This window comes from Puma concolor, chromosome C2 (genome assembly GCF_028749965.1).
Source record: "Puma concolor isolate L17-30 chromosome C2, mPumCon1.1.hap2, whole genome shotgun sequence".
NCBI classification, from domain to species: domain Eukaryota; kingdom Metazoa; phylum Chordata; class Mammalia; order Carnivora; family Felidae; genus Puma; species Puma concolor.
In genome coordinates, this window is record NC_141675.1 from 114,150,702 (window position 1) to 114,177,939 (window position 27,238).

Below are 27,238 nucleotides of genomic sequence, written 5' to 3' on the forward strand. Positions count from 1 at the left end.
GTACCAAAGAAATAAACTCGACTAATCAAAACCAAAGGGGGGGATTAACAAGAAAAAAAGAAAAAACACAAACTTTCCATTCCACATGATTTCCACATAATAGACTCAAAATCCTTACCACTTTAAATTACTTTGGTACAAAAAGTCATCTGGAGAGGTTGTTAGAAGACTGCTGGGCACCACTCCCAGAAATTCTGATTTAGTGGGTCTGAATCAAAAAATTTGCATTTCTAATGATTCCCAGGTGATGTTGATGCTGCTAATCCAACCACCACATTTTAGACAGAACTCCTTTAGACAATCCTTTATTACCGAGGTACCCTAATTTAACCATTTTTCTGCTGTTGGACATTTATTTCCAATGATATGTTCCTGTAAATAATATTTCAGTAAACACCTCCTTATATAATTAGAAATAACCTATAAGCTTTCTAATCTTGATACATATTGCTCTAAAATATGGCCTCCACTCCTATCACTGTATATGGAGCATCATCAGCTCTACTAACTTTGAGTAATACAGAGTATATCATTTATTATTTTAGTAAAATTTTATAAAAGTTATTCCATTTTAGTTGGCATTTCCTTGACTGCTGGTGAGAATAAACCACTTATGTATTAGCAGTTTGTATTTTTGTTTATATTGTTTCACTTTTTTTTTCCCTATTGAGTTAGTGTCTAAAATGCTGATCAGCTCTGGGGCGCCTGAGTAGCTCAGTTGATTAAGCTTCCAACTCAGGCTCAGGTCATGATCTCAAGGTTCATGGGTTTGAGCCACGCATCAGTGGGCTCTGTGCTGATGGCTCAGAGTCTGGAGCCTTTGTAGATTCTCTCTCCCTCTCTCTCTGCCCCTGACCTGCTCACACTGTTTCTCTCTCAAAAATAAATATATACAAAAATTTTTTTTGAATAAAATGCTTATCAGTTAAAGCATTCTCTGACATCTTTTTGTATCGAATTTTCTCACTTGCCAATATAATGTATCACTGTTTATTTTGTTTGACATAGGGAGTTTGAAAATTAAAAGTAATCCAGGGGCACCTGGCTGGCTCAGTCAGTTAAGTGGCCAACTCTTGATTTTAGCTCAGGTCATGACCTCTCAGTTTATGAGTTTGATCTAGCCCAGAGCCTGCTTGGGATTTTTGCTTTTCTTCTCTCTCAGAGCCCCTCCTCCACTCGTGTGTTTGTGTGTGTAGGGGGGGGGGGGCGGGGGGATGTGTACATGCTCTTCTTGCTCTCAAAATAAACGTTAAAAAAAAAAAAGTAATCTTGGGGTGCCTGGGTGGCTCAGTTGGTTGAACGTCCGACTTCAGCTCAGGTCATGATCTCATGGTTCATGGGTTCGAGCCCCACATCGGGCTCTGTGCTCACAGCTCGGAGCCTGAAGTCTGCTTTGGATTCTGTGTCTCCCTCTCTGCCCCTCCTCTGCTTGTGCTCTCTCTCTCTCAAAAATAAATAAACATTAAAAAAAATTTTTTTAAAGTAATGCAGTTTACTGGTCTTTCCTGATACTTTCCATTGCTATCATGCTTAGAAAGTGGTTTCTCATCAAAACAGAATAAGTCATTTAGCTAGTTTAGTTTTGTACTTTTTAAAATTATTTGTTACTGAATTTTAATTATTTTATTGTAACAATGAGATAAGTATCTAGCTTTTTGTTCCCTCCAAATTGTTAACCAATTTCCCCAAGTGTTCCTTTTTATAATATGGAAAACAATAAAAAAAAAAAAAAGAATAGGTAAAAATGCCATCACATTCAAGGGTTAAAATCACATATATATAAGGGTCTACTTCTGGATGATCTATTCTGTTTCACTTAAATGTTTAGTAAGTATTACATTAGTATGACACTGTTTCAAATTATGTGGCTTTATCAGTACACTGACATTTGGTAGGGCAAGCCCTACCACATCAGTCTTGATGGGCAAACTCAAGTCTATCAGGGTCTCAGTTCTCACAACTGTAAGTTGGGTCTATGCCTACCTTTGAAGCTTGCCTATGAGGAATTAACTCAAAGTACGTATATGAAGACACTCTGAAACTATAAAGAACTAAACAGCTCTAAGTTATCGTCTATTTCTGACTATATTATTATAGATGACCTCTTAAAATGATACAAATAATTCACAAGTAGAAGCTAAAATCAATACAACAGGGGTACCTGGGTTGGCTAAGCATCTGACTCTTGATTTTGGCTCAGGTCATGATCTCATGGTTCCTAGTTTGAGCCCTACATTGATCGGGCTTTTTTTACACTGACAGTGTAAAGCCTGCCTGGGGTTCTCTCCCTCCCTCTCTCTCTGTCCCTCCCCAGTTCATATTCTCTCTCACTCTCAAAATAAATAAAAACATCTTTAAATAAAAATCAATGCAACAGATACTTACTGGTTATGAATGAATACTACTAAGTTACACAAAATGACTAATGGACCAAACATTGTTATATACATTTTCTAAGTAAAAAATATTCCTTCCAAGTTCATTTGAGCAAAAGAAAAACAAGTTGGCGCCTGTTAATCAAAGACAGAAAAAAAGGGATGATGAAATAATCCTTATATCTACACAAGATTTCAGTTTCTCAGAGCTGTGGAAAAGCATCACAAGGCTAGTTTTACAAGTAGAGTCCATTTAATTTCTTTTCTTAACCCCTTTATTGTCATTCCACAAAGGAAAGATATGAATACAATGTGCATACAAACCTTAGCACCAAGCTAAGGGTATAAGCAAGGAAGGGACAGAGACAGGGAGACACAGAATCTGATGCAGGCTCCAAGCTCTGAGCTGTCAGCACAGAGACTAATACGGGCCTTGAACTCACGAACTGTGAGACATGACCTGACCAACTGGGCCACCCAAGCACCCCTCCTTAGCACCATTTCTGTTCCCAAAATGCAGACACTGGTCTTACTGCCTGTCCTAATACAGGAAGAATTCGGACAACAGAAAACACTCTCATTCAAGGAAGTCTTAAATTAGAAATAAATATCGTACTGACAAAGTTAGCACCTAAAAGGTATTGGTACTGCCCCCTAAAATAGCACGAAAGGTCCTAGATTATATGTATGGTACACAAAATCATACAATTTTTTTTTTTTTTTTTTTTTACCTAGTAGCAAAGACATTACACAATACTTTTTCCAATTCCCTTCATTAATCAGGGTTAGAAGTAAGGCTTAAGAGCTAGGTCCATAAGTTTAACTTTCTGGCTAAGTAAATTGTAAACTTACTTCAGTAAATCACTGGTTTCCTGTTCACTGTCTTGTGTTGTATCCAAAGAAAAGGAATCTGAGGGCTCTGCTGAGTTGGACTCCGGTTCTTCTGCTGGAAGTGCCTGGGTTCCCAGGGAGCCACCGAAAATCTCCCTTTCTCTTTTGACCCCTTCCTCAGGATGGTCACTGGGATTTTGTAAATCTTTCTCAGTTTTGTCATGGTCATCCTTGAAAGAAGACTGCTTGGCATCACCAAGAGATGATTTTCCTGAGATATTGAATAAGTTACCAAGAAACTGAAAAAAGCTTTCCTTCGGCTGCCTATCACTTTCTCCTATTTTGGTATCTGAAGTGGAGCGGGAGAGGTCATTTGGCTTTTTGGAATCTTCCTGCATTGGAAGAGCGATTAGCTTCTCAGCATGGTTCCTTTTGTGCTCACTTTGGGGAATCTTTGAAAACAAGATAGAGAATTATAAACATCATCATTTAAAAAATAACACAGATTGACTAATAACCTATTATACGACACACTGTGTGCCAGAGGCCAGGGATACATTTGTAAGACTGATGGCTTCTGATTCCTCGGGCCCTTTACAGTCTAATGAAGGGCATGGTCAGCACACATTAAAGCTGTATAGTAAACGTCACACAGAGAGAGAAGTACAGCATGAGTGGGAAGCCAGAACGGGAGTCAGCAGTCCAGGTTTGGTAGCAGTGACAGCAGAGGAGGTTAACTCAGAGGATGATTCCTAGAAGTGCCCTTTGAAGGAGACCTAATATGTGACTCTGTGATGCTTATGCATCTCCCTCCATCCCCATCTCTCATCTCCTCCTCCTCCCCTCCCCCCAACTCTATTTAGTGATGTGTCAGCTTCTAAAGAGTTAAAGATGAACGGAGTTTGGGTACAAAATGAGAAGAGTGAAAGATGTGGAGAGGTAAGTAAAGGGACAGACCATGGCATATGTTATGTATATTTAAATGCGGCTTTCATTACTCTGAGCTAATGGACAGTACTTTCAAGCACTCTGGACCATCAGACAATACCTAAATAGACCTCATTTCGGCACTGTGCTAACCCACGAAGCCGCCACATTGTGTAAAACTGTTCCTCAATAAGATGAGGAAAGACAGCAACATGGTCTATCAATTCAGAGGAAAAGTCCACGATCCTTAATAGTAAAACACAAAACCCTGAGATGTGCATTAATGCAAAGCCTGGGCAGTACTGGGAATTCCTGCAGATGTTAAACAGTTCTGCAGGTGTGTTTCACCTGCTTATAGTTAAGTTACTAGGAAAGCAAAGCATATTCATGTGCACTCTCTGTGAGGAAAGACTGAGCTGCTGTATCAACATTCCATGTCACACTCTTTCCTTTATGCCCATGTGCCAACTCAGCCTGTGCCTGCTCACCTACTTGTAAAAGGAATGTCTGTCTGACAGTATCTGTCAGATGTCAAGCTCACTAGTTCTCATAAAAGGAAAGCTCAAGTACGAGTCAGAGAAAGGTCGGTACACCAAGGTAAAACCACCTTAGGGCAATGTACGTTCACACGATAAAGTTTTATTAAGAGGCTGATCCTCAAGCAGGCAAGAGCATCATAATTATAATGTTATTTAACTTGTCCCATATTTTAATCCAAATTCAAAACAGTTTAAAGAAGTGTTCCACTAACTGCTAATAAAATTTAGCATATTCAAGCTTGAGAAAATGTTTAGAACCTATAAGCCCTGGAAATTAATTTCAAGCAAACAGTATTTTAAGTTTGTTCCCACCTTGGGAATCAGAGGGTATTTTTGAGGAAATACACAGATAGCATTCTTTTTCTATGTGTCAGGAGCTTAATAAAACTTGTGAGTCTCTACATTTAGAATATCATCAACCTTCCAGAGTCACTCAAAGTCTCACCTTTTACTGGTTTCAACTGCAACTTGATCCCACACATCGCCACCTCATCCCTCCAAGTTTCTGCTCATCATGGGAGCCTGCGTTATAAATCAGTTGTGCCCTCTCCTCCCAAAAACAGCATAAAGAGCCTCTTAGTTTGGCAAGAGAAATGCTAGCTGACATTTTGAAAATGCTTCTGTGTATGAAGATATACATTTTTTTGTTCTTTATGCCATTTAATTTGTTGTAATTATCAGCTACATTTCTTCCTGTCAAAAGGAACTAAGACTGTAACATGAACAGAATGGTGATTTTTTTTTTCTATAGTTAGTATGAATGACTGCTCTTCCTGGGTAGCTATTTGAAGGGAGTAAACTATAGGCCATTCATTAGAATATTGTAAATATTCTTAAAATGCTTTAAAGATTCACAAGTCTTATAAAATTGGGCAATGGATTTTTTTTAAAAACAGGAAAATTAAGAGAATATGGAGATTACATTTTTTGACATCAATAAAATCCCAAGAATAATTTCTGTCAAAAATACTATATAGGCATCTGACTCTTGATACCGGCTGAGGTCATGATCCCAGGGTCGTGGGATCAAGCCCTGTGTTGGGCTCCGCACTTACCATAGAGCCTGCCTGGGGTTCTCTCGCTCTCCCCCCTGCGAGAGAACTATTTCACTGCCTCAACTATCATTTTTTACTTGATAATTCCTTTCAAAATACTGTAGACTGCTTTCTAAACAAAAAAAAAGATATGTTTGCTAAGTGAAAGCATTTACACTTAACCTTTTTAGAGTTATACATAATTTTTTACAACAATCGTTTGTTTTTCCTTCCCAATTTTCAGTATTTAAGTATATATATTTTTAATTTTAATGTTTATTTATTTTTACAGAGAGAAAGAGAGAGAGCAAGCCAGGGACGGGCAAAGGGAGAGGGGGAGAGAGAGAATCCCAAGCAGGCTCTGCGCTGTCAGTGCAAAGCCAGACCCGGGGCTCGAACTCATGAACTGTGAGATCATGACCTGAGCTGAAACCAAGAGTAGGACACTTAACTGAGTCACCCAGATGCCCCCCAATTTTCAGCTTCTTTGCTATTCTAGAATCTCTGTATCTTCAGTTTACTGAAGAGCATTTTTTTTTGTCCTTAGATGTCTCCATTGCTTAATTTCTCCCTAAATCTCACGAGAAATTTGTTTATAACAAGAAAAAAAAAAGTATCTAAATCTAGAAACAAAAACTAGCAGAAAAGTGTACTGCTATTCAAAGTAACACAATAAATTTTATATTTATATAATTAAAATTTTAAGTCTGATCTGAAACAGCTGCTCTTTCCCCTCAGCCTAAACAACAATAAAATTCAGCCTGCCACAAGCTAGGGCCAGTGCTGCCTGCCAGCAGGACTGTCTGCCAATGTTCCAAGGAGTAGAATGAAAGCAGTCAGGATCCAAGCAAACAAAACATCAATTCCAGTTGTTCTCAAAGATGTTGGTATTCTGAACATAACATACAAAGGCTACTGACGAAGGCATATGTTATCTGGGGAACTGGGACATTTTTTTCCTTCACACACGATTTGTTGTAATGCAGTGCCCTTAGGTCAATTTCATCCATCTCTCTACTCTCTTTGCTATGTCCCCAATACACGGAAGCATAGGAAAGCATTAGGGACACTGATTAGTGAAATGTAGCTTCAGCCTCAACGTGCTTATAGTTTAGGCAAGATGGTTATCACTGTGCCACTGTGTGGGGCTTAGAAGAGGTCTGCACACAATGGAGGATACAATGAACTTGACTGGGGATGGGGAGAATCCACTGCAAGGAGGAGGGAACATCTGAGCTTGCTCCTAAAGGCTGAGAAGAGCATCCTAGACACACAGTATAGTATGTTCAAAAACAGAAGTATGAACTGTGTTTGTCATGGCAGTGGTGAGGCTGAAGAAGACTGGGGTAAAGAGAATAGAGAATGAGGTTGATAAGATGACTCACAGAAGCAGAGAGAGAGGAACAACAAAGTCAGAGACAACTAAGTTTTCTAAAGTGGGCAACCATTTGAGTAAAGTCAAAAAATGGATATGGGAAATAGGAGAGGTGAGATTAGGGCCTTTGTGGGGTTGGGAGGAGATAAGGCAACAAATTACTTAGATGGCAAATACATTGAATTTTTGGTCCCCTGGTGATGTACAAGTTGAGATGTCTGGAAAATACTCAGAAGCATAGTTTAAGAATGCAATTCGGCAAAACACAGTGTGTGCAGGATAAAGGGGGGGGACCAACAAAAGAGCCCTCAGGAAAAAAGATTTTAAAAAGGTGCAAATAGAGAAGAAATGACTGAGCGATGGAAAAGGCAAAAACCAGACCAGCTCATCCCTCCAGAATACTGGTTGCAAAGGACAACGAGGATTTCTAAAAGCAAATGGGGACTAAATGACAAATGTCAATGTGAGGGCAAGAAAGGTGACTATCCTCTCCCACTGTTCTTCAAAAACATTAGGTACACTCATACCTCAGGAATTGTACATCTACTCTTTCTGCATAGAATGTTCTTCCCCCACATAGCTGTATGACTCACTCCCGTTCAGACCTTTATTGGAAAGTCATCTCTTCATTGAAACCTTCCCCAGTCATGCTAAAATAGTAAATTCCTCCACTATGAAAGTGCCAGTATCCTCTGATTTTTCTCCTTTGTACTTGCCAATATCAAATACACACACACATACACTTATATTATTTAATATCTGTTTCTTCCTATAGAAAGTAAAAACTGCAAGTGCAGGGATTTTTGTCTATTTTATACAGTGTAGTGTCTCTAGCACTTGAAATGTTCCTGACAATAAGAGGTGCTCTCCAATAGTTGTTGAGTTAGTAAATGAGGAACTAAGACTATAGAGAAGCCCTAAGAATGCAGAAGAAATAGTTGCAACAACTCAGGAACTTGCGAGTACAGCCTCCAACTCAAGGTGTTAAGCCAGGAGTAGTAGTTAAACAAGGGAATAGGAACAGTCCATAAATAGAAGGGAGCACTCTGAGAAGTTTTTTAACTTAAAAAAAAAAAAAAAAAAAAAAAGGAAAGACAGAATATGAGAGTTTAAGGTCCAAGACAGAATAGATGTATTTTTTAAAAATTTTTTCTTTAATCTTTATTTATTTTTGAGAGAGAGAGAGAGAGACGGAGTGTGAGTGGGGGAAGAACAGAGACAGAGGGGGAGACAGAATCTGAAGCAGGCTCCAGGCAGCTGAGCTGTCAGCACAGAGCCTGATGTAGGGCTCAAACTCACAAACCGTGAGATCATGACCTGAGCCAAAGTCAGACACCCAACGGACTGAGCCACCCAGGTACCCCTAGATGGCTTTTTGATCCTGTTCTGTGGATCGGCTCTGCACCTACTGGAAAGGGAGTAACTGCTATACAAGAGAGAAGGATGGCAGGTTCCAGAATAAAAAGCACAAAGTAAGATAGAGATCAGTATAGTCTCTAATACTTCTAATAATAATAAAGGGCAAGTATTATCCTTAGAGAAGAGTAGAGACATTTCCCCCTTCCAGGTAAAGAGGTAAGGAAGTGGCTAAGGCCTGAGCAATGCTGTGAGGGGAGAAGCCAAAGATCAAGGTCCAACAAGTGGCTGTGACCTCAGTAAAGTGAGAGGAGAGATAACAAGCCAAAGGAGGGACACATAGGTGGAGCTGGGATTTGGGTTCCCCAAATAGAGAACACCTGGAAGATTGTTTTTGGGGAATGTAGTAGTAATTGGCTGAAATGGGTATACCAAGTAGCAGTTAGGGTCAAGGCAAACTTGAAAGCATTCACTCATTCAGTAAATAATGAACAAAAGGATACCATTCCAGGTGTTTAGATGCAACAGTAAAAACAACAAAACAAACAAACAACCACCAAGAGCACTGCTTTCATGAAACCCACATTCTAGTGATGTAAGAATTTGTTTGCAGGTCTAACTAGTACTGGAGTGTATCACCTCCTATGAGCAGTCTATAGCAGGGAACAGGTGGCAGGTGCTGTCCCAACATTGTGATTAGCACAGGACATAAGGTCAAAAAGGTCACGGGGTACAGCGTGTCACCATAGAGACTGTTGAGTGGAAAACAGTGAAGAGCCAGGTGACTCTTCCTTTACCATGTCAAGCATCTGACTTCATCATCCTTTCTACCTCAGACTCTGCCTTTACTGCACATAGCAAGGGTAATACTTCAGACACCCTGACTCACAGATCCTTAGCGCCCTCAACTCCAGTGACTTCCACTGCCACTTTTCTTGCCTCTTTGGTTAACTCTGACCCTAGTGGTTACCCATGACTGTGTCACCTCTGAAACTCCATCTCAAGCATTCCCCAGTGTCCCCACCTTCTCATCTTTCCGGCTGTCTTACCACACTGTCCCCTGCCTCATCACAGCTTCTGTCCTCTCTTACACTGTCCCTTTCAGTTCCCACAAATTTTCCTGTATTTTCTATCTGGCCCTCAAATGACGAATAACCTCAAAGTCTCTTTGTTTTATTCCTTGGCCATCCCCACCCAGAAAATTTCCAGTTTTATCTTTTCTGCCTAAGCGAATGAGTCTTGCTTTAAAAAGCCCCAAGTATATGCATGCTATGCAGATACAGGCAGCCAATAATTCACAATTTACAGCCTCTGCTGGAAATCTGTCTGTACTCTTTCCTCATTTTCCACAGCAGCTACTTTCCACCTCTCCTACTCCCTTCACTATCCCACAGACTTGCTCAGCAGAGCCCCCTACCCTCTCTTTCATGCAGATGATCCCTCACAGCTCTGACTCTAGCAGGATCTGTGCGGCTTCCTTCACTGATGCTCTTCATGAAGGAAGGGCTCCTCACCCAAGGCGAATTTCTCCACCACGGCACAAGTTGAGTCCTTGTTGTCTCCTTGGGAATTAAAGTTCCTCATCCGCCCCTTCTGTTAGCCCACCGTTCATAAGTAAATGTCCAAGGAAAGCCCTCTCTGCTCTTTACTAACAACCTCCTCAAAAAAGGATTCCTAACTCTCACCATCTTCTTTCCCCTTTCTTCCCAAATCACTCCTTAAGCGCTTGCATAATCTAGCTTCCTCCCCAGTTGTGCTGACCACAATCTCTAAAATACACTGTCCTACTTGCTAATACACTTTCCCCCCGCCCCGTCCTGCTCTTACATGAGTGTCTGCAGAATGTGAGATTTAATCCCTTCCTGATAACCAATCTTCCTTTGGCTTCTATGACATTACTCTGAGATTTACCTTCTTCTCTAAACTTTTTCCATCTCCTTCCAGTTCACATCATTCTAGCCATCCTTTATGTAACATGTTGCTCCAATTTCTAGCCTAGGACTGCTTTATCTTCATGATCATCTTATCAGGTTTCATTTCCCACAGATTAATCAGAGGATTCTCAGATTTTTATGTGTAGCTCAGACAGTATATCTGATATATTAGTTATAACTATCAATTCACCATCCATATCCACCTGGATCCTTCACTGGAACTTCTAGCTAAACACCTCCAAAACTGACCTGACTATGCTTTGTTTCCACTCTTCCTTTTTCTGCAAACCTTAACATTCCCATTTGTTAAAAAGTTAGACAAAATCATCAGGATACCATGACCTCTCCCCTAGAATACTGCCAGCCGTGACTTAATCTGTTTCCTTGCTTGCACTGTCCCCAGTCTACTCTCCAGATAAAAACTAGAGCAGTCTTTTAGAATTCAAATCTGATCATCCTTAAAGACCTTTAAAGGCTATGCATTGCTGTCAGGATAAAATCCAAACTCTCAAGTATGGCACTCAAGGTACTGGTGGGTGGAGGCCCCTGTGTCTTTCTCCAATTTCATCTCTTGCCACTCACAATGTTTGCAATGTCTAACGTCATCGTATCCATCCTCATTCAGTCCTTCTCCATCTCCTCTCTCCTCTCTCTCTTCTTCTTACTACAGACGTCCTTGCAATAATGCTATTCCCACTGCTGAGACCACTTATTCCTTGTCCTCTTTGCCTGGGAAATTTCTAATACAACTCAGGTTTTTCAGAATGAAAATCACCTATGTACATGTTCTTCCAATAAACATCCCTACCATCCTGTTTTCCCTGCCACCACAAGGTAAAGGCAAACAATTTTATATGCTTTCACCAAGAGGAAGACTATCACCTAAATTATTAACAGGTACTAAAATCTGACACTCATAAACTAAAAAAAACAGCTGCTTACTAGAGAATTCTGGTTGGTTTGCTAAGACATCTGGCTGTTAACACATTACCTGACAAATTTGCCAAATTTTGAAATTCTACCACCAATAGTTACTATTTCTTCAGTTTTGAAGGAGATATTTATTATCAGATTTTTACTGATATACTGAGTTAGCTATAGTTTAAGTAGTGCTAAAATTTTTAATCAAAATCACTATTTACTTTCATCATAATGGATTTAATTTGTGGGATGTTGTTTAATTAACTATAAACTATTGAGACATACTTACATGAATACTTTTTTCCAATAAATGGGTTTCACAACTAATGGTAAGGTGCAAAGGTGAGCTATTTATACCCTTATTGTTAAAGGAATTTTTGTTTGAAAGGTAATATTACATTTTTATCACAGAATTATTTTTCCACTAAAAAATTAGAACAGGCCAGCCGGTTGGACATCAACTATTTCACCCTGACTAATCTGGTTATTGTTTAACATAATAAGTTATCTGCAACTTTTAGTCATGACATATCTGTGCTGTGATGAGTTCTGAGATGTCACAAATAATTTATTACTAAAATTAGTTAAAAAGCTGAAGTTTGGGGCACTTGGGTGGCTCAGTCAGTTAAGCGTTTGATTTCGGCTCAGGTCATGATCTCATGGTCTGTGAGTTGAACCCCACATTGGGCTCTATGCTCACAGCTCAGAGCCTGGAGCTGCTTCGGATTCTGTGTCTCCCTCTCTGCCCCTCCCCTGCTCACACTCTGTCTCTAAAAAATACATTTTTAAAAAGCTGAAATTTCACTTACAAATAATATTCTAGAATGGGGGGTGCCTGGGTGGTTTAGTCAGTTAAGCATCTGACTCTTGACTTAGGCTTAGGTCATGATTTCACAGTTTCATGAATTCAAGGGCCACATAAGGCTCTGCACTGACCCTGCAGAGCCTGCTTGGGATTCTCTCTCTTTCTCCCCCTCCCCTGCTTGTGCTCTCTCTCAAAATAAATAAATAAATTTAAATGCTCTAGCATGAAATCAAGTTTTATCTGTGATGATACTTTCAGTTTTTCATTTCCATGTAATTTCTGACAAAGGGATGTAGTTATATATAGTGTACCAAACAAGTGCCCATAACCACAGGTGACCTAAGACAGTCATCTATCATCTGTGTCAGAGGAAAAAAAAACATAAGAGTAAAAAACTGCCGGTCTAAAATAAGAAAATTCTCAGCTACAGAGTAGCAATGGGTATGGACAGGAAGAAAGGGCTGTTGATGGTCCCTGGCACAATGAAGAGACAAAATGACAGAGTCATTTCCAGATGTCAAGATAGGGTAATTGGCGGCACCTTGAAGCAAGATAGGGAATACAGAAGAGAAGGAAATTAGGATAAAATAGACTGAGTTCAACTTTGAGACCGTCAAATCTTATACCCAGTGACACTGACAGGAAAGGTGCAAAGAATTGGCTCTCTTACCCTAAAGCTCAGGAGAACACATTGGGCTGGAAGGACAGATGTGAGCCTTGTCAAGGGTTAAGATGTAGGTAGAAATTCAATCAACCAGGGCAGGTGTGTAAGGAAAGAAGAAAGAAGAACCAAATGACATAAGATAGGAGAAAGGCCACTCCTTTCTGTTATGGTATCAAGATTTCTCTGATGAAAACACTGGGCCAGACGAATAAATGTTTTTAATTCTATGAGAGCTTTCTGGAACCCCGTTCTAATGTTCTCAAATCAGTATGTGGCACCCATGGAGGAAAATATACTCACAGAAACCTGGAGTATGTAGATAACCTTTCATAGACAGCTTCCATTTGATAAGGTATTCCATCATACCACAAAATAGGACCACTACTGGTCTCTGACAGAATGGAGCTGCCACAAATCAAACCAGATACCTTATACTACATTCAACACCCGGAACTCTAAGGATCAAGGCCCCAGACCAGCACCAGCCACACTGACAGGCTCTGGCCCTGGCAGTTCCTTTGGTCATCTGGACTACACGGTGATACACAGTGCAATCTCCACTTCAGGCACCTGACAGCCTCAGTCTTTATAGAAGGAATTAAGGGCTGAGAATTTTTTACTTCTGGCTAAATTTCAATGTGTGTACCTCCATGTGTGCCTTCTTTTCAAATGTGATAGAGAGTTAATGTTTCTAGTAACTACTTCTATACTATTCACCCAGAAAAAGTCAGCATCATTCTCAAAGAGTTATTTCTAAGTTTCAGCTAGACTTTATATAGCAAGAAGGCAGCTCTTTTCCTGAGTACCTATTTTGTGTCCAGCATCAGGTAGTGCTGTATGTGTTATCTTGGTTAATTCCAAAGCACTTCTATGAAACAGGATTTGAACAACGTTCCACACACTCCCACTGCAGATCAGCAAACCAAAGTTCAAAGAAGTTGAGTAAATTTTCCAAGATTACAAAACTACCACATGGAAAGCTGCGATTTAAGCCCAGATCTGTCTGATTCCAAAGACTGTTCTTTCCATCACTGCACATGTAATTTTAAAACTTTTCCAAGGAGGCCCATGGTTGGCAGAGGCAGATAAGTAGTGGCTCACTATGAGACAACTCATTCCATCATCAACATTCCTATCAACTAAAGCTTTAATCTATTTATAAATGGGTTCCAAAAGTGATTACAATTGAATTTTTTTTTTTTAAAGAGTTCTTGTATTTGAAAAAAAAAATTTGGGGGCACCTGGGCAGCTCAGTCGGTTAAGCGTCCGACTTCAGCTCAGGTCGTATCTCACAACTCGTGAGTTTGAGCCCCCATCGGGCTCTGTGCTGACAGCTCAGTGCCTGGAGCCTGCTTTGGATTCTGTGTCTCCCCCTCTCTCTGCCCCTTCCCTGCTCATGCTCTGTCCCTCTCTCCTTCAAAAATAAGTAAGTACATTAAAAAAAAAAATTGAAAAAGAAAAATTTGAAAATCTCTACATAAAACTGACATTTTACTGCCGCTATTATCTGTATTGCTGAGAAAAAAGATAGCAAGCATTTATTAAGGCCATAATTTATTTAAAAAATTAGTCCAGTAAGCAACTTCCCCCTAGCCTAACCAAGAAAACATTTAACGCATTTAAATTTGGCTATCATTTCACTTTCGGCCAAGAAAAAGGTGAAAGAGACCAATAAGGAAGGAAGAGTTACGCATATCAAAATATGAACAGATGTAGATATTGAGTATGTCCATCTTACTAAACAGCATTGTACACTCAATAGATTAGTAGAAAGAACAGTTAGTGACTATTTCTCTTCAATAAGAACTTCTTGAGCTACAATTTTCCCATCTTTACCTGGCAATAGTTAAAAAAAAAATAATAAAAAGTGTGTGGAGGGGGTCTGGGTGGCTCAGTTAAGCAGTCAACTCTTGATTTCAGCTCAGGTCATGACCTCGTGGTTCATGGGTTCTAGCCCCATGGCAGGCTTCACACTGACAGCACAGAGCCTGCTTGGGATTCTCTCTCTCCCTCTCTCTGCCCCTCCCCAGCTTATGTTCTTTCCCTCTCTCAAAATAAATAAATAAACATTAAAAAAAAAAAAAGTATGAGTCTTTGTTGTTAAGTGACTCATTCACAGGATTAAAAATAAATGTTATGAATCATAAATCATAGTAATATGCACTAGACTGATACTCCTTGATTATTCATAGGTACATCATAGGCATCTATAAACTGCCTGTTAAAAACCACTCTAGAAACTTCACGTAAGTTTTATGATTAGTTATAAGCAGCAGTTCTAAAATGGGACAAAAGTTAAATTTTATATAAAGCAGATGTCAAGCTATTGAGAACAAGCCTAATAACCATCAATTTATTTAGGACTGGGTTGGAGAATCTATAACCTATGGTCCAAATTTAATTCACTTTACTTAGCTAATGACTCATTTCTGAAAATAGAATCTAATTTTTTAATAAGATTTCTTTTTGGTAAATCTAGTTTATGAATATAACTTATAAATTAAGTTCACAAATGCGGAACATTATACAGAACTGTATCTGAATTCTCGTCTCCTCGCACTAACAGTGTAGGTTTGTTAAGTGACAATCTTTGAGACTCACTTTCTTCAATTATAAAAAGATAAAAATTCTAATTAGCCCTGTTGATGAAGCACACATACTGTTTCTCTTGTACAAAACATTACAAAATGATAGTAAAGGAAATGTTTAAGTTATAAATACAAAGAGAGGAAGAGAATAGATATTAGCGGATAAGAGATTTCAAAAAATGTTTAGAAGGCAAAGGCAGCTGGAGGCAGGGTAACTGACCACAGGAAGCTTCTAGCCAACTGTCTCCAAGGGGGAGCTCTGATAATGAAGGAAACAATCTAGTCCATGGACAACCTGAAAAAGGTCAGGTTTTAAAGACACTAGGTACTACTTAGGACAGTGTGAGACACAGGATAAAAAGTAAAGAGTTTGGTTGAAAATATTCGGACAGAATACGTGAGCCCAGGGCTCTTCCCCTTTCCTAAGCAGTTGAAGGATCCTCCCTACCTCCCTTCACCTTCACCTCCCAACCAAATACATATAGAGAACATCTCTGAAGATAGCAAGACTTTTGGGCAGACTGAATTTGAGGTATCAAAGGCCATCCATGCAGAAATGTCTGGAACACTGATGCTCAAGTCTGGAGTTAAAAAGCGATGTCAAATAGAGATGTGAGAGCCAAAAAAATAAAATAATAAGACTGAAAGATAATTACTTCGGAAGACTGACATTGAGGAAGACCTAGGACTTTGAGAAACATCTATATGAAAAGTCATTTAGCCAGAAAATCAGAAGGAAACAGAAAGTATTCACCAGAGGCAGGAAATGAAACCAAGTATGATATTATGGAAGCAAAGATAAAAAAATAAATCTCTGTAAAGAAGACAAGACCTGGAAAATTAAGTGCCTCAATAGGTTAAATAAACTAAGAATTGAGAAAAGACTACTGACTGTGGTTAGCAAGATGTCACTGGTTTCATGGGATGACTTTTACTCATTTAACCACTTACTGAGTATTTATGACATGTGCACCAGGCACAGTACTAAGCTTCCCATGTCTGAGGAAACTAGAAGAGAGATAGGAATCAAATTGAAAGGATCAAGAATTTAACAATGATTGAAACATACTTTCATAAGAAACTTTTTGGTAGAAACAGGGAGTGAAGTGAAATGATAGACTGAAAAGAAACCAGACCCACAAAAAGAAACAAAACAAAACAAGAAGAGAAACAGAAGCCAGCAAAGATGGAGGGATGGACAGTCAAGGCAAGGTCCAAGAGAAGGCAGGAAATAAGAGACCGAACCACTAGAAAGGGGCCCAAGGAAGTTTATCTTTGGAAGGCAACAAGGAATGAAAGCTCCTCTGAAGTTGGTAGCTGGCAGCAGAGAATGAGAACATGTCTCCCACTCTTTTAAATAACAGTAGGTGTGAATGCACCAAGACCAGGTGTCTAAGGCTACAAGACCAAAGACTGTAGACCCCATAGAAAAATAAAGGTAGAATATGGACTAAGTATCTACAAGTTTTGCCAGCCATAGAAACCTAATTCATATAAAAGAAATAAATTTATTAGTGGAATGACAAATCCAAGTGTTAGAAATAGCTACCAATGTTCACAAAACAGCAAAACTTATATGGCATATAAGTGACAGCTAAGAATATAATGATGTCCAGACATGGTATCAAGCTTCTATACTCTTTAGTTGTTTGAAAAATACAATTAAATTTTGTAGCTTAAACTTACAACTAAACCATCTTCAACATCTTGATTTGGCATCTCAAATACAATACAAAAGGAAACAGATAACATTTATTATTCATAAATCTGTTACATTTCAGACTCAACAGGAAAAATGCTGCATATTTTTCCTCATCACAGAAGGCATTATCATAAAATTCAGATTAATAAGATGGAAGCATGGTAACAAATGTCACATTACAGTGGAGTGCTGTTTCAGAAAACTACTTATTAGAAAGAAAACAAATATGCATGTTTTATTCCACTTGCTTCTGAAAATACTTAAATTGAGACTATTTACAACAAAAAGATCATAAATATTGTTGCTGACCCATTTTTTCCCTGAAGGAATGGTGTTGACTATTGGTATTATCAAAATACATATTTTTTTATGCATGGCAGAAATAGGTATCTAAACCACTGGATCTATGTGGCTAGGTTGAAGAAATCTTACTAACAGTTTCCAAAGGACCAAAATGCTCAGGCCACTCCAGTGAGAGTGTCGTGATGCCCTTCCAATATGAGCTCAGTGGATTGCCCGTGTCTAAGTAATCCAATAAATCTCAAATCATAAGAGAAACAATCTTGGGACTGTGGACCATATTTACTTGGGAACACAGATCCCAAACTGAAATTATCTTGGGTATTCAAACCAAGATATTAAGAATGGATAGAAAGACTGTAATAACAGAGGCCCAGCTGCTATATTTGCCCACATATATATTTACCATATCTACAAAGGTGTGCTTTTGTCTGCAAGTAGAAAGAAAGACTATAGGGAAGACCAAGTTTGAAGAGTGAAGGGTTTTTTTAGTGAGATTATAGCTGAAGTAGTACAGTATCAGTTACAGGCTGTGTGGGAAAACAAGTAGAGACCAAGACAAGGGAGGCACAGCAAGGAGAGCAGGAATGTTTGGTGAAGGTTTAGGAACAGGTACAATGAGGCAATGAGGGATTAGAAGATGGAATGACAGGAGTTAGCAGCCAAAGAAACCTTGAAGTTTGAGATCTCAAAAGAAAATATTTCCTGTAAAACAACCTAAGAGCAAGGCTGCATGTACACCAGGAGAAGTAAAAATCTTGAAGTAAGGCAACTCAAGACATGCAAAAACTGAAGAAGAAGAAGAAAGCTATGAAGCCCATGCAGTGGTCAACCATCAGGTTGGCTAACAACTGGTTGAGGAGGTAGGAGAGGAGTAGGCAGAAATGTTACAAAACTTTAAAGCAGGATCTAATAGTCAAACTCACAAAGAAATGAAGAAAGATAAAGAAAGCAAAGTAATCTTGATTTTTTTTCTTTCAATAAATTAAAAAAAAAATCAGATCCTGATATTTTCTTTCAAAAAAATTTAGGGGGGCCTGGGTAGCTCAGTTGGTTGAGTGTCTGGCTCTTGATCTCGGCTCAGGTTATGATCCCAGGATCCGAGGACCAAACCCCATTTTGTCTCCGCATTGAGCATGAGACCTGCTTAAGAATATCTTCCTCCCTCCCTCTCCCTTTCCCCCTCCCTCCCTCTCTCTTCCTCCCCACCTCCAGGCATCTGGGTGGCTCAATCATGGTTCAAGTCATGACCTCATGGCTCATGGGTTTGAGCCCCACAACAGGCTCTGTGCTGACAGCTCAGAGCCTGAAGCCTACTTAATTCTGTGTCTCCCTCTCTCTTTGCCCCTCCCGTCCCCCCACTCACACTGTTCCTCTCTCTCTCAAAAATTGTATTTCAAAAAATTAAAAAAAAAAAAAAAAAAAAAAGAATCAAGGGGCACCTGGGTGGCTCAGTCAGTTAAGCGGCCGACTTCAGCTCAGGTCATGATCTCGCAGTCCGTGAGTTCGAGCCCCACGTCGGGCTCTGTGCTGACCGCTCAGAGCCTGGAGCCTGTTTCCGATTCTGTGTCTCCCTCTCTCTGACCCTCCCCTGTTCATACTGTCTCTGTCTCAAAAATAAATAAAACGTTAAAAAAAAAAAAAGTTAAAAAAAAAAATCTCTCCCCCACTTGAGAATTCTTTCTAAAATAAAATTTTAAAAATAATTAAAAAAATAAATTTATATTGTTGACTATGATGGGGAAGAATGAAAACAACTTTATCTCAACCATATCTAATGCCTTTCGAATTACATAATGTTTAAAAGTTCCCCTGTGAGGGAGAGGAGAAAGTGGGTGATGGGCATTGAGGAGGGCACCTGTTGGGATGAGCACTGGGTGTTGTATGGAAACCAATTTGACAAAAAATTATCTATATATCTAAAAAAAAAAAAAAGTCCCCCTATCAGGCGGCACCTGGGTGGCTCAGTCAATTAAGCGGCTGACTCTTGATTTCAGCTCAGGTCATGATCTCAGGGTGAGTTCGAGCTCTGCATCAGGCTCTGTGCTGACAGCGCAGAGCCTGCTTGAGATCCTCTCTTTTCTCTCTGCTTCTCCCCCACTCCCATTCTCATTCTCTCTCTCTCTCCCTCTCTCAAATAAACAAACAACAACAAAAAGTCCCCCTATCAATAATGAATTCACTGGACTTTGTGGTCCTCCCACTGACCAAGCTAACTTACTCTGGAATGCATGGGAAGCACAAGCATTCTCCTGTATAGACTGTCACAAATCATGTAAGAAGAAAGTAACTGAGAACAGACTCCATGACTGTGGTACAGCTACGAAAACTTGGTCACCTATCTGGCATCGTATCACCCGACAAAACAAATGTACAATTTCTAGTAAACCACTTATGAGTAAAAAAAAAAAAAAAAAAAAAAGTTACAAGGTTTAGTGATTCTCAAGGATTTTTAACCACACTTATCGGTAACTATCTAGGGAGGTGTGTAGCTTACACACTTTTCATGCTAGTCCTGTAGAAGCAAAAAAAAAAAAAAAAAAAAGGCCAGTTCATATGTGAGCTGATCAAAAATATCCATCACATACCACGAACATGCAAAAACATGTTGTTAACTACTGCCTGCCTAAAGCACTATCAGATGTCAGCAGCATTTGGGAAAACACTACATAAATCAAAGAATGTCCTAGGGAAAAGAAACTATGGAGATCAGGCGATCCAATTCACAGATTTAAAACTAAGGCTCAGAGATGTTAAGTGCCTCAGCTGAAGGCCTCACAGGTTAGTGGCAGAGCTGGGATGAGCACACCATTCTCCGACTCTCTCAGTGCCCACTCCCCCCACCCTGCCCCACATACTATGTCCAACAGAGGTGGGCTGGATTTACACATCAATAATACAGTGCTCTTTTTGAAATGTCAAATGAGACACAGAATCTAAAAGGAGCAGAAACTAAGAAAAATATTTGCTTAATATAATATTAATTTGAAACCATACCTTTACTGCTTCTGATGAAAGCACATTTTCCTTTTTCTGACTTGTGCTCATGGGCTCATTTTCAACACTGAAAAATAAAAACCACAGCTTCTTTGAAATTAAAAGAGAATTACCAAAATACAGTTTCTTTGTTTAAAGTAAAAACTGAAAGGTCATTCACGTGCAATGCTCAAAGGATTCACACACAATATGTAAAAGAATATGTTCATTTGAATCTCTACACTTGAAAACACATTCAAATATACTCATCTGGGCCTCAGAAATTCTTGTGAATCTATCACGCGCTACATTCTTATGTTGATAATCATCATTACAAAGAACAGCGTACAACTATCTTGGAAATGATTAACACTCTACAATTTTATTTATATTAGGGTTTTCCACAGCCTGATATGTATTTTTTAATGCCTATACTGAATGCTACATGGAATACAATATATTTCTATTCAGCAAGTCTTTATTATAAACAAATACGATCATCTAGTGAACTTTGGGAATACTCAAAAATAGATGCAGGCTTATCTAGCCCAAATGTGTCCCAGATGGCACCTTAAGAACCTGATTTTCCAGACAGTCACCTCCCAATTGTCTGGTCTAGAATACCTTCACAGATGCCTTATGTCATAATGAACTATGCTTCCTATTAGGCACATATACATTTCAGATATAAACTTTTATATTTGTTTTATACACGATCTTATTTTCATACTTTCATAATGCTAGACAAATTGAACAGCTCCCCACTAAAGATCATCATGATTGTCTGCCATGCGCCAGGGATTATGCTTGGCCTTGAGGATGTAAGAACAAGTAGGTCAAGGTCTTTATAAAACTCAGTCTTGTAGGGGAGACTGATATACAAACAAACTAAAACTACAGTTTGGTAGAAGTTACAAATGCTCAAAGAACAAAATACTATGGAGCACAGAAGAAGCAAAGAACAGCAATTCTGCCTGCTAAGTGCTCTCAGAGAAGGCACAAAGGAGGGGTAATAGAGAATACGGCATTTTCAGGAAACCATGTTTTGTTTGTTTGTTTGTTTTTAATATAAGACTGGAGCACAACAACTTGTGTCAGGCAGAGGTAACCCTGCTAGAGAGGAGAATGATACCAGAAGTAGTGGCTGCCAGACCATGCAGAACCTGTCTGACACATTTCAGAACTTGATCTTTGTCCTACTAGCACTGGGAAGCCTTTAGCCAGGGGACAAGCATAAAGCAGGAGGGATGATGGAGAATGGGGAAAACACAGGGCATCATAGTGACTGGTGGTAGAGGGGATGAAAAGGAGGTGGTCTCAGTAACTCAGATTAGACACAACAGAAAGAGAAGACATGATTTAGGCTAGTTAGATTTTCTATCCATAATGTCCAGTGCAATAATGTAGACAGGGAACAAATGGTAACAATAAAAAGATAGAAAGGAAGGGGCGCCTGGGTGGCGCAGTCGGTTGAGCGTCCGACTTCGGCCAGGTCACGATCTCGCGGTCCGGGAGTTCGAGCCCCGCGTCAGGCTCTGGGCTGATGGCTCAGAGCCTGGAGCCTGTTTCCGATTCTGTGTCTCCCTCTCTCTCTGACCCTCCCCTGTTCATGCTCTGTCTCTCTCTGTCCCAAAAATAAATAAACGTTGGAAAAAAAAAAAAAAAAGATAGAAAGGAAGAAAGATCATGAAGGTGTGGAAAATACAATGGATCTAAATTTCATTGAGTCTCAGACTCTACGCAGAATACTCAAACCAATAAGAAATAGTCATACTCATAAGCCTTTGAAGTGTCAGCAGGAAAAGCAACTGTATAAAGGAGATAAATATGTGCTTAACACATGAAAATTCCATATGAAAAACCAAGGACAGAAAGAAAAATACTGTACAATTCAGAATTGTAATCAAAAACATTTAATATACACACAAACACAAAAGGTCTCAAACATTGCTGCTTTAAAAGTGATTGGTTTCTTATCTCCATTTTCTATTTATTTTCTATTTTAGCTTTATTTTTTGTCACAAGGTTGTTAACAATTCTTTTTTTTTTTTTTTTTCTGAGAGAGAGAGAAAGAGAAAGCGAGTAAGAGAGAGACAGAGGGAGAGAGAGAGAATTCCAAGCAGGCTCCATGCTGTCAGTGCAGAGCCCAACGTAGGGCTCAATCTCATAAATGTGAGATCATGACCTGAGCTGAAATCAAGAGTCAAATGTTTAACTGACTGAGCCACCTAGGCGCCCCAACAATTCTTTTTATTTTATTTTTTTTTAAATTTTTTTTTTTCAACGTTTATTTATTTTTGGGACAGAGAGAGACAGAGCATGAACGGGGGAGGGGCAGAGAGAGGGAGACACAGAATCGGAAACAGGCTCCAGGCTCTGAGCCATCAGCCCAGAGCCTGACGCGGGGCTCAAACTCACAGACCGCGAGATCGTGACCTGGCTGAAGTCGGACGCTTAACCGACTGCGCCACCCAGGCGCCCCAACAATTCTCTTTTTAAATTAAATGTCAATACTGGTTTATTTTAGCTCAATGCAAAAAGAGAGAGTAGCAAAATACATGTAAAAAGAGCACATTATAAGGATTTGTCATATAATCAAGAATAATACTCACCTTAATGGTTTTATAAGTGTATTCTCTAACTACAGTCTATTTTGAATGATTCACCTAAAAAGTAAACATACAAGTACCTTAGTCTCCTAGTTCTTCCCTTTAAGACTCCTGAAATTCCCGAGTGTTGGGGCGTCTGGGTGGCTGAGTTGGTTAAGCGTCTGACTTGGCAACAGGTCATGATCTCACAGTTTTTGAGTTGGAGCCCTGCGTCAGGCTCTGTGCTGACAGCTTAGAGCCTGGAGCCTGCTTCGGATTCTGTGTCTCCTTCTCTCTCTGCCCCTCCCCCACGCATGCTCTGTCTCTCTCAAAAATGAATAAATGTTAAAAAAAAAAAAAATGAAACTCTAGAGTGTTTACAGCACTCTGTAAACTTACTGCCTATGAAAATGGCAAAAGTTTCTTTTCCAATACAAAAGGTCTGTAGAAAATGTAGCTCCAGGTTCATGAGAGCAATACAGAAATCAGTATTTTCAAGTAGTTATAATTACATACATTCTACACATACACACACACACACAATGCCATAAAAATATAGTTGTAGGTCAGCATATAAGTATTTTGTATTGAGTAAACAACTGAAGAATTAAAAGCTGGAAAAAAAAAGAAAGAAATACCTTCACAAACTTTCTAAACCTTATATGGTATGTTTAAGACTCATGAATCTTACTGCTAAACCAAAATTTAAAACTGTGTTGAGTTCTAAAGTAAACAAAGTATTTTAGAATTCTGGTTTAGCTATAAAAATCACTGTTTCAGTTAAAGCTTTCCCCCTCTTTTCTAGTTTACTGAGGAAGAGTCCTTTTTAATTGATCTCAGGCCTCTTCAGGACTGCTATGTTTCAATTCTTTATTCCTGTCAAAATGACTGTTAACCTGATCATCACACTTTCCAGTTTAAAAATTCCTTCAGCAAATCTCTAGGAGGTGATGAATAAAATGAAGAGTCCTTAGGATACAGAAAGTTACTCACGTGGCCCCAGATACACCCATCACGTAGAACCACTTTACATTCTCAGAATATGCTGGCAAACCACTCTCTTCTCCTGTATGCAACATCCTCGACACTTAGCCCTGCTCTTAATCCTTTACAATTTAGTCCGAGCTTAATCTTTATTTTTTGGGGGGTTCTCATTGAACCCAGTGATACCACACATACATTTATACTATATACTATAATGTTTAGCTATCTAATTAGAATTTTAACTCATTAAATTCAGAATTGTATCATTCATGTCTATGTCCCAGAGCCTAGCATTGTATCTGTCATTCAAATATTATTTGTTAAAAAAAAAAAAAGATACCAAACAGGTTATTTGTGCCTGCTTAATCAAAAAAATGGGAACAATGTAATGATATTTTTTTCTTAATGAAGTAGTATGTAAGTCTCTTGAAAGAATATACGCTTTTTGTTGAAAGGTATAAAGAAGAGAGTGGGGTTGGTAGGAGAAAATACTCAACAGAAATAAGATTATTCTGAGATGATTTAAAGGCAAAACACACACAAAAATAAAAGAGTAGATGAAAATACTGAAAACATTGACTTACCAGTCGGCTTAGTTAAAAAAAATGAACAGAAAAGTCTCAAAAGGCTTGGAATAGTATTCTCAGACTCTTAAATATATGAAGAAAAGAGAAACACGTTCAAATTCAGATGATCTAAAAACTTATGAAAGACGACAATCCGTTTCTATTGTTCTCTCACAATTTAACCCCCTTTGGGACCCAGGAATATTTCAATAGCAGTATTTTTATTTTTTTTTTTAATTTTTTTTTTTTCAACATTTATTTATTTTTGGGACAGAGAGAGACAGAGCATGAACGGGGGAGGGGCAGAGAGAGAGGGAGACACAGAATCGGAAACAGGCTCCAGGCTCCGAGCCATCAGCCCAGAGCCTGACGCGGGGCTCGAACTCACGGACCGCGAGATCGTGACCTGGCTGAAGTCGGACGCTTAACCGACTGCGCCACCCAGGCGCCCCAATAGCAGTATTTTTAGAAAGCACACATTTTGCTCATGGCAGGGGGTGAGGGGCAGGAATCATAATCACACGTAGGCACAAATAAGACCCTGCATTTCCAAATAGCCTCATCTTACTTATTAGCTACGGGAATTCTGGAAATTAATCTTTCAAAACAGCCCAGGTAAATATCAAGGTCTAAGTAACACAGAAGCTTCTCATTTTTGAAGCTACCTAATTTACACCATACTTGAAAACCAGGAATCCCACATGCAGTCATTTACCATCTACTTTCCAGACACAAATTAAAACAAAACTCTGGGCCAAGAAAAAAAAACAAAGCATATTCTAGAGTTCAAATAATTTACACAGAGGAAAGTCTCTATCCTGGCACTTAATATGTATCTTATACTTCTATTTTTTATTAAATCATAACAAGATTCCCTAACCCATAGCAAATAAGCAGAAGAAGACTGGGCACATCAACTCACTCAGTCAGCAGATAAGTACTGGCCCCTTCCTTTCAAATCCCTTTTAAGTGCCAGGCACTGTTGTTGGTGCTAGGGGTTGAGCAGTGAACACACCAGACGAAATCTTTGCCCTCACTCCTTCAGAATCTCTACCTAGTGCACCACCATCACCTGGGCAATCGTATTTATAAAGCAAATTTATGGGCCTACCTGTCAATGATTCCAGTTAGGAGTGGGGCCCAGGAGTCCACATTTTCAATAACCAACCCCCCCTACCCAGGATTGTTCTGAAGCAGGTGGCCCTCTGACCACACTCTTGATAAACAATGGTTTGAGAGCCTCTATTCTTCAGCAGAAGCCAACAAATGAGAGTTGTACAGGGAGGAGAATGATCCAGTCTGAGGGAGCTCCACTTAATATTATTTAAATGTGTTCAGTGTTGATAGTTAAAGGGTAGGTATCAACTACTTAGAAAACTCAAGTCATGTACAACACTACCCATTTTCCAACAGCCATGCCCTGCAGAGCTCCTGGCCCCAACCAAGAGCTGTTGCCCGAATGGGTACACTGACCATCGCAAGTGCAAAGTGGGACCAACAAGAAAATATACCCTTCGTGGGGCAGCTGGGTGGCTCAGTCAGTTAAACGTCCACTCTTGATCTCGGCTCAGGTCATGATCTCACAGTTTGTGAGTTCGAGCCCTGCACTGGGCTCTGCAGGGATGTCTCAGAGCCTGCTTGGGAGTCTGTCTCTCCTCCTCTCTGCCTCTCCCCCGCCTCTGCATGCATGCTCTCTCTCAAAATAAATAAACTTTAAAAAAAAAAATAAGAAAATATACCCTTCTTTTAGGTGTATACCACAGACTGAAGAATAAGGGATGCTCCTGGGCCTCTTCCAGGCTCAGTTCCTCATGTGGTAGGAATGCAACTTCCTAGATGGTCAAGGGATAGACATGCGGGGACAGCACACAGACTCAGAGGACTGGGTGGAGGCACAGTGAGGGAGAGTAAGGCTCTTCACGCCACCCCTCCTAGAGCACAGCTGCTGTGTATTGCCTCTTACTCTGCCTTTTCTCTCACAGATCATTCCTGTGGCTGTATCAGAAAAACCTGGAAATGTCAAAGAACTGAATACAACTTCCATAACAGTCTTTTGGAGGCTTGCCCACTTTTCTACGGATGCAGAAGTCTATGATTTCTTGCCATTTTCAGAAAGAAGGTAACATTTCTCACTGAAGACATCACTGGCGGTAATTCTGAGCATATCCCTAAACACAAAGCCACTTAATAAAACGTAGTCCCCAATTTGGGAATGCCCTATACATCTAAACAGCCTCTCCCCAACCCCGCCCCCGCCTGGATCCACTGTCCACAGGAACTTCTCACCATCCCTAGGGAATTAAGGATTTTTTTTTTTCTCCCTTCTCTTTCTCTCCATCCCACTCAGCCTGATGCCACATGAAATTATCTTCTGATTTTCACTTCCACTGTATGGTGTAATGGTCTGCAGTAGAGGAACCAGCAAGGTTAAGGACACAGAAAGACAGTCAAGGCAAATCTATTGTTTTCTCCTCCTCCACTAACATAAAACTCTCCTGATCCACTAAACAGCATCCCCCTCTCCACCACAGCTCCATCAGGCCTCCCTGTCTGGCAGGTTATTTATTATTCCTCACCTCAGAGCCCACTTGACATAAGTACTGTGATGAAACTCCAGAAGTGGCCAGAATCTGGCCTTCCTTTGAAATGTGATCAAAACATACTCAGTCCTCCGGGCATGACTTTACCTTGGAGAATTATATGAAAAAATAGTACAGAACAAGAAAGGGTCTTTTACCTATCCATACCCTTTACCTATGGTCATTGGTAGCAA

At 39.6% G+C, this 27,238-nt stretch overlaps 1 protein-coding gene across 4 annotated transcripts in view; it reads right to left on the reverse strand.

Annotated features, from left to right (window-relative positions):
* The window catches only part of CRYBG3 (crystallin beta-gamma domain containing 3), a 131,823-nt gene that overhangs the window by 92,127 nt on the left and 12,458 nt on the right, over positions 1–27,238 (reverse strand). For 3 of the 4 annotated variants that reach the window (XM_086675656.1, XM_086675660.1, XM_086675657.1), the window contains exons 2-3: positions 20,349–20,415; positions 3,228–3,658 (exon numbers count right to left, since the gene is read on the reverse strand). In XM_086675656.1, coding sequence (XP_086531782.1) covers positions 3,228–3,658; positions 20,349–20,415 — 498 coding nt within the window. Of the gene's footprint in view, positions 1–3,227; positions 3,659–20,348; positions 20,416–27,238 lie in introns of those variants that run through there. The other variant, XM_086675658.1, reaches the window with a different exon arrangement.